We start from the raw sequence: 10,757 nt of genomic DNA on the forward strand, positions 1-10,757 counted from the left end.
CTGAAAAATTGTTTTTCTTCTTTATGTCAAACAAAAAGAAATAAAACGATGATGATGTGAATGAATCTCTACTATATAGTTTGTGGAAAAAACAACATCAAAGAGAATTTTTTAAAATACAAAAAAAAAAGAAAATTTTTATATACATAGTTGTGAAAAATTATATAAAAAAGGTAAAAGACCAAATAGGAAATTGGTGACAAATTGTGTGGGTATTAGAGGTAACAGTAAGTGTTTTGATGATTCATTATTTGAAGGAAAGAAGTGTTCTTGTGTTGCAAAATTCGTTACTAGTTTTGAAGTGTATCGTTGCCAGTATCATTTCCAATGCAAAATCGTTGGAAAAAACTTGCCGTAAAATGAAATAAAAAGAAAAAATATTGAATCAAATATCGAGAAAAGTTAAAAATCACAAAAATTTTTTGTTGTAGGGAAAGATGTTAGTGTCTCCACTTGCATTTCCCCCGGAAAGTCACTACATACAACCCGCCGTAAAATGAAATAAAAAGAAAAAAATAATAATCTGAAGAATCACCTTTATAAAACATCAAAATTTATGCCAAAAATCATTATCTCCAATCCGCCGTAAAATGAAATAAAAAGAAAAAAGTTAATCTCAAGAGCAATCTTTACAAATCAGCCAAAAATCTTTGGCTCTAAGCTGCTGTAAAATGAAATAAAAAGAAGAATCGCCTTCACAAAGCATTAAATTGTCTGCCAAAAATTATTGGCTCTAACCCGCAGTAAAATGAAATTAAAGAAAAAAGCTTATCTAAACCCAAAGCTGAACGATTGATAGAGCTTTGAAGGACATTGCAATTGCTGGTCGCGAGAGATACCGATCATTTTAAAATGTGAGTAAGATCACAATCTCTAGTCGAGAGAATTACGGTTCATTGGCGGATTGTGTGATTAAAGTGATGTAAAGAAATGGATAATTATCGATAATAATGATTCAGTTGGAATACAAAATGAAGATCGAATAATGAATCATTCGATTGAGTCTACAATTTCTGATCAAGAATTAATGGGATCATTCACCGACTTAACAAGCTCTTGCTGATCAGTTAGTAAAACTAACTGTTGCTGTGTTAATCGTAAGTTTTCGCAATGAAGATCACATTGTGTGTTCTATGATTGCGGTGAAAACCTTTAAACGATTAATTGGGCTTTGAAGGAGATCACAATCGCACGCTCCCGAGATACAAGGATCATATTAATGTATAATTAAGATCAGTAGCTCTAGTCAAAAGAGACTCGTTTCGTTGAAAAGTGAAAATCAAATATGTGTTTTAGTTATCGGATTTGAAGTGTTTCGAATGAATCAATTTGTATGATCATATTCGATAAGATCGCAATCTCTGAACCTCTAAAGAGGTTCACAGTGGTGCAGAATAAAAATCACTTTATGAATTTTATGATAAAGAGTATGTAAAGCAAAAACCGATAGCTGCAGTTCTGATTAAGATCAAGAATTCCAGTCATGAGAAACTAAGATCGTAGTAGAGAGATTGGGATGATGTTATGGACGGAAGATCATTCAGTGGTTAAGGCAACTGTGGTAATACCAATAGATTAATACTGAAGAGAGGTAAAGAGAGTCTTTCATCGCTCTGGACTGACCAATTGCGCGTAAGATATCCTTTGCAATGGAATAAATTAGTTCGTAACTTCTGAAACATCCCTCCTATAAATCTCTTCATTCTCAATATTGACATTTATTATGACTTTCAGCTACATTTTATTCGATTTAATTACAGTCTTTGTTCTCTTCTTACGAAATTGACATTAATTTTATTTCCTTGCATAAAGCCATAATGCTTTGATGCTGCCCAACGTTTTCCTACTGGGTTAGAGGCCACCAAATATACACAACGCAATACAAATACTCAAACACAAAGTACGTATGTAGTTTTTCAAACTACAACAACAGAAACATCAAAAACAAAACAAAAAAAGAAAAAAAATTGTGAAAAAAGGATTTTTATTCCTTTAGCTTTGATGTTGTTGTATGTACTTTAATTGCTGTTTTAAAAGCATATTTCCCGCGTTTGTAGTCTCACTCTTCTCTCGTGTGTAGAGTAGTAGTAGTAGTATTAAAGCAACACAACTAACTAGTTACTAAGAGGCCTTTCAACAGCAACAACAACAAAAGCAGTAGTACAACTAAAACAACAAGAATAATGTTAAGGAAAAAAGGACGAGGTGAAACAAATGCCAAATAAAAAAAAGCGAAAGAGAGGGAGAGAATAAATAAATTTTAGATGAGTATGAATGTGTGTATGTATGCGAAATGTGGGTGCTGTTTAGGACGCTTCTATGGGTGCAGGGGAAAGGATGATCAAGGGAGCCTTTTAAAAAGAAAGTATGAGTTTGTTTTGAAAAGAGAGGAATAGTTGTGGATTCATTTCAAAAGGATTTTTAGTTTTACTGGTTTCGTTTTGTTTGATTTTATGTTTTTCGGTTTAACATTGGCTTGTTTGTTTGGCATCCTACTAAAAGGACTAGGAACAGGGAAAACAGGACAATTATTAAAGAGCAAATTTCCTCTACATACAAAATCATTAACATATGAACACATTTGTAGAAAGATTATAAATTTGCTTTAATGTTACTATTAAATCAATTTATCTAACCACAGTCCTTACAACAACTAAGTGTAGCTATGTTAGTTTTACCATAAAGATTTTGCTGCTTTTGCCTCAAAAGGCTCTTTAGTTAACCCCCACCCAGCTTCTTTATCCGAAAAAAGAGGACACTTTGACTCTACATACAGATATACTACACTAAATAGTGGTAGTATATCTGGTAGTATATCTGGTAGAGAGCAAAAACAAAAAAAGAAATTTTGTATACACACAAAAAAAGCAGCATAAAGAGCACAGAGTTGTCGTGTTTTATTATTCCCTCAAAGGATAACAAGAGCAAACGAAGACAAAAACAAACATCAAACAACGAGTGTACTCTTTGGAAACAAAGACCCCAAAACCGTCATAACATCATCATCATCATTACCACCGCCACCATCATCATTCACCATCAATATCGTCATCACCGACACCATCTTCACTAACAGCAGCATCAAAGCCCAGTATCACCATCATAAGCAGCTTTTCTGTTGTTTTTTTCTGTGCTTCACTCATATACAATACATAACGATAGAGCGGTAGCTGTAAAAGTACTTTTTGTTAAGGCAACAATTGAGTCTTGAAAAGTACCTAAGACTTGTATACGAAATTGGCTTTCTTTTTATAACAATTATTCTCAATTTAAGGTTCTCTCTAAGTATAAGATTCAACGATTCTAATCATTAAATTAATTGAATCAATCATCATGATCAATTGATAAATGTATTGAAAAGCTTGTTCTCTAGGTAACCACCATTTTCTTCTTATCAGTTGGTTAATACGGACAATATAAAATTCCAATACGATTGAGGTTAGGATTATTCTTTGTCAAAAGAATCCTAGATTGAAGTTTAGAAAAATACCTTCATTGTGCAATTTCAGTTCTTGTTCAGTTCTAGATCGGCTCTAGTTTAGTTCTAAATCGGCTCTAGTTCTAGTTTAGTTTTAGTTTTGGATCAGTTCTAGTTCAATTTACGTTCTAGTTCAGTTCTATTTACGTTCTAGTTCAATTCTATTTACGTTCTAGTTCAGTTTTAGTTCATTTCTAGTTCAGTTCTAGTTCAAATCTAGTTCAGTTCTAGTTCAGATCTAGTTCAGATCTAGTTCAGTTCTAGTTCAGTTCTAGTTCAGTTCTAGTTCAGTTCTAGTTCAGTTCTAGTTCAGTTCTAGTTCAGTTCTAGTTCAGTTCTAGTTCAGTTCTAGTTCAGTTCTAGTTCAGTTCTAGTTCAGTTCTAGTTCAGTTCTAGTTCAGTTCTAGTTCAGTTCTAGTTCAGTTCTAGTTCAGTTCTAGTTCAGTTCTAGTTCAGTTCTAGTTCAGTTCTAGTTCAGTTCTAGTTCAGTTCTAGTTCAGTTCTAGTTCAGTTCTAGTTCAGTTCTAGTTCAGTTCTAGTTCAGTTCTAGTTCAGTTCTAGTTCAGTTCTAGTTCAGTTCTAGTTCAGTTCTAGTTCAGTTCTAGTTCAGTTCTAGTTCAGTTCTAGTTCAGTTCTAGTTCAGTTCTAGTTCAGTTCTAGTTCAGTTCTAGTTCAGTTCCAGTTCTAGTTCAATTCTAGTCCAGTTCTAGTTCTGTTCTAGTTCAGTTCTAGTTCAGTTCCAGTTCAGGTCTAGTTCAGTTCTAGTTCAGTTTTAGTTCTATTCTAGATCAGCTCTAGTTCAGTTCTAGTTCAATTCTATTTCAGTTCTAGTTCAATTCTAGTTCAGTTCTAGTTCAGTTCTAGTTCAGTTCTAGTTCAGTTCCAGTTCTAGTTCAGTTCTAGTTCAGTTCTAGTTCAGTTCTAGTTCAGTTTTAGTTCTGTTCTAGTTCAGTTCTAGTTGAGATCTAGTTTAGTTTTAGTTCAATTCTAGTTCAGTTCTACATCAGTAATAGTTAAGTTCTCGTTCAGTTCTAGTTCAATTCTAGTTCAAGTCTAGAACAGTTCTAGTTCTGTACTAGCTCAGTGCGTTAATTCTTCATACATTATCATATAAAGCTTTTAGTATATAAGAGATCGCTGATCAATCAACTCTCATTTAGTCGTAAAAAGTACAATTTATCCACATTTCCTGGTTTTGGTACAAAAATCTTTGTTTTAATCCTCTCAACATCTTTTGCATCTATGATTTGCATCCATTATAATGTACTCACACTCACTTACCCATGCTTTCGAAAGCAATACTATAAATGGAATGAATCCTTTTTGGTTTTTATATGTTTGTATGTGTTTGTGATTTTTTGTGTGTTTTTCAGTTCTAGTTCAGTTCTAGTTCAGTTCTAGTTCAGTTCTAGTTCAGTTCTAGTTCAGTTCTAGTTCAGTTCTAGTTCAGTTCTAGTTCAGTTCCAGTTCTAGTTCAATTCTAGTCCAGTTCTAGTTCTGTTCTAGTTCAGTTCTAGTTCAGTTCCAGTTCAGGTCTAGTTCAGTTCTAGTTCAGTTTTAGTTCTATTCTAGATCAGCTCTAGTTCAGTTCTAGTTCAATTCTATTTCAGTTCTAGTTCAATTCTAGTTCAGTTCTAGTTCAGTTCTAGTTCAGTTCTAGTTCAGTTCCAGTTCTAGTTCAGTTCTAGTTCAGTTCTAGTTCAGTTCTAGTTCAGTTTTAGTTCTGTTCTAGTTCAGTTCTAGTTGAGATCTAGTTTAGTTTTAGTTCAATTCTAGTTCAGTTCTACATCAGTAATAGTTAAGTTCTCGTTCAGTTCTAGTTCAATTCTAGTTCAAGTCTAGAACAGTTCTAGTTCTGTACTAGCTCAGTGCGTTAATTCTTCATACATTATCATATAAAGCTTTTAGTATATAAGAGATCGCTGATCAATCAACTCTCATTTAGTCGTAAAAAGTACAATTTATCCACATTTCCTGGTTTTGGTACAAAAATCTTTGTTTTAATCCTCTCAACATCTTTTGCATCTATGATTTGCATCCATTATAATGTACTCACACTCACTTACCCATGCTTTCGAAAGCAATACTATAAATGGAATGAATCCTTTTTGGTTTTTATATGTTTGTATGTGTTTGTGATTTTTTTGTTGTTTTTTGTATATTTCTCTGTGTTTAACACTACCGACATGAGTTTTATGTTATATTTTTTTCTCTTTTATTTTTTTCGTTTATAACTAAAGCTTGTTTTGCTTCGTTTATACAACACAAATACCGTTAGGATACCACTTCCGGCGCGCACAAAGTGAAATATAAGTGCATTTCTGCTTTTTATTATTCTTTTGTGTATGTGTTTGTTTGTGTGTGTGTTTGAGTATTTTAACGGTTTTTATGTTAACGGAAAAATAGAGCGTATTAATTATGAATGTAAATGACACGAATGTTTAAACATACATAAAACTTCACTATAACTCCTGCTGCTGTTGATGCTCCTTTTGCCTCATACTGTTGCAAGGACCGCTAGACAGCCAGATACAAGCACAATGACAAAAGAATAAAACTATTAGACAGTTATGGTCCAACCCGGTTTTAAAATGAAAATATTTAGATTTAACATGTGGTTTTGAAAAAATCTTTGAAACAAAAACTTTTTTATTAACTTTTTATTAAAGCTTTATTTGCTTCTTTAATATTATTTTAATTATGCAATTTATTTATATTTTTTACAAAATATTTCTCTTCTATTCTTTATTAATTAAAAACACTTTATGTATTTTTAAATATTTCAATATTTCCCGTATCCGGCTTTTTTAAACGTTTTACACGCGTTCGCAATCAGCGAAACACTGACGTTATTATTATTATTTTCGAAATTTTCAAATAGGAAAATCTGTTTTAATTTTCTCTCTTTTCTTTTTTTATTTTGCCTCCAGTGTTTCGCTCTCTTTGCTCATACTCATTTATGTGCGTTTCATTTTCATTGTTTCTCATACAAAAAGTTCCTTTTTAGAAAAATAAACAATAATTTAAAAACATATAACAACAAGTGGCGTTTGTTATTGGCACGCTTAACAACGTGGCAACATGTTCGATGTTGTAACAAAACAAAAACAGGCGCGTTTTATACTTGTGTTTGCTAAGACCATAAGGGTTGCCAGCAAGTTTGAGTTCAATAAATAATTCAATAAATTTTATGCACATATATTTAAAACCCTACACAACTATAGTATGGAGGGTATTATGCGTTTGTGTCTCCAAAATATTAGTCCTATACCCAACTTAAATTGTAACAATTGTCTCAGAATCACTTTTCAATTTAGCTATATATATATCTGTCTATCTGTGTGTTCATGTTAACCTTGTACGCACACTACCGGTCGCAATTTGGAAGATAATTTGATGAAATTTGGAACATACTCTTCTTTAGAATTGTTGCAATCGGTCTACCATCTCGTCTAGCCACTATACAACTGTACTCCCAGAATAGGGCCTTTAAGCCTATAATTATATTAAATGTTTTAATATTTCAAAAAAAAAAAAAAAAAAAAAAAAACAAAACAAAAAAAACTTAGTTTTAGAAAAGTTTAAATGATACTGGTGATTTTTGTATTGATCGCTCTATATTCCACTCAATAGTCTAGCCAATACTCAATTATATAGTCTAGTTTTGAGTCTAGTATATAATCTTGTCCATTATTTAGTCTAGACTATAGACTATCGTCCAGTCTATAGTTTAGTCGTTGGACTAGTCTATAGTCTAGACTATAGTTTAGTCTAGAGTTAAGTCTTTGGACTAGTCTATAGTCTATACTATAGTCTAGTCTATAGTCTATACTATAGTCTAGTCTATAGTTTAGTCTTTAGTCTAGTCTATAGTCTAGTCTTTAGTTTAGTCTTTAGTCTAGTCTATAGTCTAGTCTTTAGTCTAGACTATAGTCTAGTTTTTAGTCTAGTCTATAGTTTAGTATTTAGCCTAGTCTATAGTCTAGTCTATAGTTTACTCTATAGTCTAGTCTATAGTTTACTCTATAGTCTAGTCTATAGTTTAGTCTTTAGCCTAGTCTATAGTTTACTCTATAGTCTAGTCTATAGTCTAGTCTATAGTCTAGTCTATAGTCTAGTCTATAGTCTAGTCTATAGTCTAGTCTATAGTCTAGTCTATAGTCTAGTCTATAGTCTAGTCTATAGTCTAGTCTATAGTCTAGTCTATAGTCTAGTCTATAGTCTAGTCTATAGTCTAGTCTATAGTCTAGTCTATAGTCTAGTCTATAGTCTAGTCTATAGTCTAGTCTATAGTCTAGTCTACGGTTGGTCTGTAGTCTAGTCTATAGTTTAGTCTGAGTGGTCTGAGAGCAGTCTGAACTGTAGTATCGTTATAGTCTGAACTGTTGTCTTGTTCATCGTCTCTTTTGTAGTTTATCTTGGACTTAAGGCTTTAGTCCATTATTAGTAATAGTTTATAGTCTGGACTATAAACTGGATTAGGGTGTACTAACTGTTAGTTAGTTAGGTAGTTAGTCAGGTAGTTAGTTAGTTAGTTAGTTAGTTTGTTAGTTAGTTACAAACTTGGCACTGACTGCTTCCTACCTTGAAGAAGTTTTCTTCATTCTGGAATAAAGTCTTACTTATAGTATATCCCACAGCAAGGACCGTGAGTCTGGTCACCTTTTTGTATTGAACTAGGGGTTCTTCTATAAACTATTCCGGTCTACAGTTTTTACTCAATTTTGATCTACAGTTCCGACTTTATCTTGTTTCATTGTCTTGTTTTTAACATCGACTATATTCCACAGCATTTTCTGTAATCTGGACTGTAGATTCATCTGGAGGCTTGTCACATCTATAGTCTGTTGCGCAGTCTCGTATATTGTTATTGTTTCGTGTCGTCGTTGTCTTTCCTATGTCTTTTGGAACAACTTTGAAATAAAATAATATTTTGGAATTATGTTTTTTTTAATTTTTTTATTTTATTTATTTTTAAATATTTTTTGATTTAATAATTTTATTACACATTTATACACAAATATACATAAAATTTTTGTTTTGGAATAGTTTAAAAATATATTTACAAGTTTATATTTATATAAAGTTTATTATTGTTGGTTATTAATATAAGTAAAATTTAGTTAATATTTGTTTATTTATGGTAGTTGGGGGTTTGGGGGACATAAAGGTAGAGTTAAGTCAAAATTTCCTTTTGTTGTGGGCAACTGTTACGAATTAGTTTGGAAACCTAAAATAAATGCTAAAGGGTTTCAGTAGTGAAATATTGCTGTAAAAGCAAGTGATGAAATATGTGCTTTTAAGAAAGTAGTTATATAAGGGCTTCTAGGAAATGTTTTAGGAAGTTTGTTTTGTTAAAATGCCCTTTAAATATAATTGTAGGTTTTTAAGTTTTGATGTTTTTATAAATATATATATTTTTTTAAATTGTAATATTTAATAGAAAAAAAGTTTTTTAAAAAGTTTTGTTGTATTTTCAAAAATTGGACTTTGCTTTTTTTGATTTGTATGTTTGGGTTAAACTTTTCAATAAAAATATTTTCAAAATATTATTTTTTGTTTTTTAATAGAATATATATTTTATAAAGATTTTGTATTTATTTTTTTTTTTTGTTGTAATAAATTTTTGTTTTATAGTCATTTAGGTATTTATTTAAATATTCCCTTAAAATGTCATTTAGTAATTATTTTAGTTTAAATTATTATTTATATAAATAATAGTAATTTACTTAAAAAGTTTGTTAAGTTTTATTTTAACAATAACTTTATAATTTTTTTAGTCAATGTTATTTTTAAATATTTTATTTTCTTTAAATTTTATAGGATTTTATTATTTATTATTAATTTAAATAATTTTGTGTAACAAGTATACTTTTTCTTAATAATTTATTAAACATTTATTAAAATATTTGTTTGTTTTTTCATTTATAAACGTCATTACAATAACAATACTTTACAGCATATTTAAGCGTAATTTTATATAGTTTTTCCTTTTTTTTGTTATGGTGGATTTGATTTAACTATTTGTTTTAAAAGTTTATTAGACTCAGCAGAATTTCTGCAACTACTTACCTTTTTCATTACCTGGAAGTAGTTAGGTAATGTATACTAGTTTTATTTTTATGTCATTTTAGTTGTTTATAAAACGTTATTGTTTAGATTACTTTTCTTCTTAACGAACCACATTTTCAGCTTTTCAATGAAAAACTATATTTAAGCTGCAAACTGATTATTTTCAACAATTTCTATCCGCTGAGTCCTTTGGTATTTAGTTTACTTTTGAAACCTTATTTAGTAGTAATTTTCTATTTGTTTTTCCTTCAATATATTTGTAGTAGAAAATTATTTTCTTTCTTTTTTTTAACCAATTTCTTCTTAATTACCTAAAATAGTAATTTGTTTTCTTTTTTTTCAATAATCCTATAATTAAATTAAAAAGTTTTACTATAATTTGGTGTATTTTTCATTGTTTTTCTTTTATAAATTTTTTTAAGTTTTCTTAGTTTTTATTCCAAAAAAAAGAGGACGTTTTTTAAGTTTTAAAAAGGAACATTTTATTAAAGTAATTTTTCTTAATTAATGGATATTTTGGTTATAACTCATAAAGTGAACTATGAATGATTAGACTACAGTCTTATCTATAGACTGGTTTATAGTCTCGTTTAAAGACTACATTGTAGTTTTGTCTATAGACTAGACAATAGTCTCGTTGATCATGTCAAATGGTTTTTGAATCTGCTAACAAACTTCTTTATGATATCAAATAAGAATAATTCCAATTAGAATTCAACATAAAATCCCAGTATTTTAAAGTTTAATTCCAATGATATTTAATTTTAAATGGTTGCTGTCTTTGCTTATTAGATTCCCTTTAAGGTGCGATATAGGTACAGGAAATGTTTTCGATGTTTTTAAAACCCAGACTTAAAATCTATTAAGTAACTAGAACAGAACTAGAACATACCTAGAACAGAACTAGAACAGAACTAGAACAGAACTAGAACAGAACTAGATCAGAACTAGATCAGAACTAGAATAGAACTAGAACAGAACTATAACAGAACTAGAACAGAACTAGAACAGAACTAGAACAGAACTAGAACAGAACTAAGTAGAACAGAACTAGAACAGAACTAGAACAGAATTATAACAGAACTAGAACAGAACTAGTACAGAACTAGAACAGAACTAGAACAGAACTAGAACAGAACTAGAACAGAACTAGAATAGAACTAGAACAGAACTAGAACAAAACTAGAACAGAACTAGAACAGAACTA

General features: G+C 30.4%; 1 protein-coding gene across 1 annotated transcript in view; it reads right to left on the reverse strand.

Moving 5' to 3' along the window:
* Positions 1 to 3,029: 3,029 nt before the first annotated feature.
* Positions 3,030 to 10,757, reverse strand: part of LOC111682319 (synaptotagmin-C) — an 11,558-nt gene continuing 3,830 nt past the window's right edge. The window contains exon 8 of the mRNA XM_046951482.1: positions 3,030 to 3,170. Coding sequence (XP_046807438.1) covers positions 3,030 to 3,170 — 141 coding nt within the window. The remainder of the gene's footprint in view (positions 3,171 to 10,757) is intronic.

The sequence above is a fragment of the Lucilia cuprina genome, chromosome 5 (genome assembly GCF_022045245.1).
Source record: "Lucilia cuprina isolate Lc7/37 chromosome 5, ASM2204524v1, whole genome shotgun sequence".
Taxonomy (NCBI): Eukaryota; Metazoa; Arthropoda; class Insecta; order Diptera; family Calliphoridae; genus Lucilia; species Lucilia cuprina.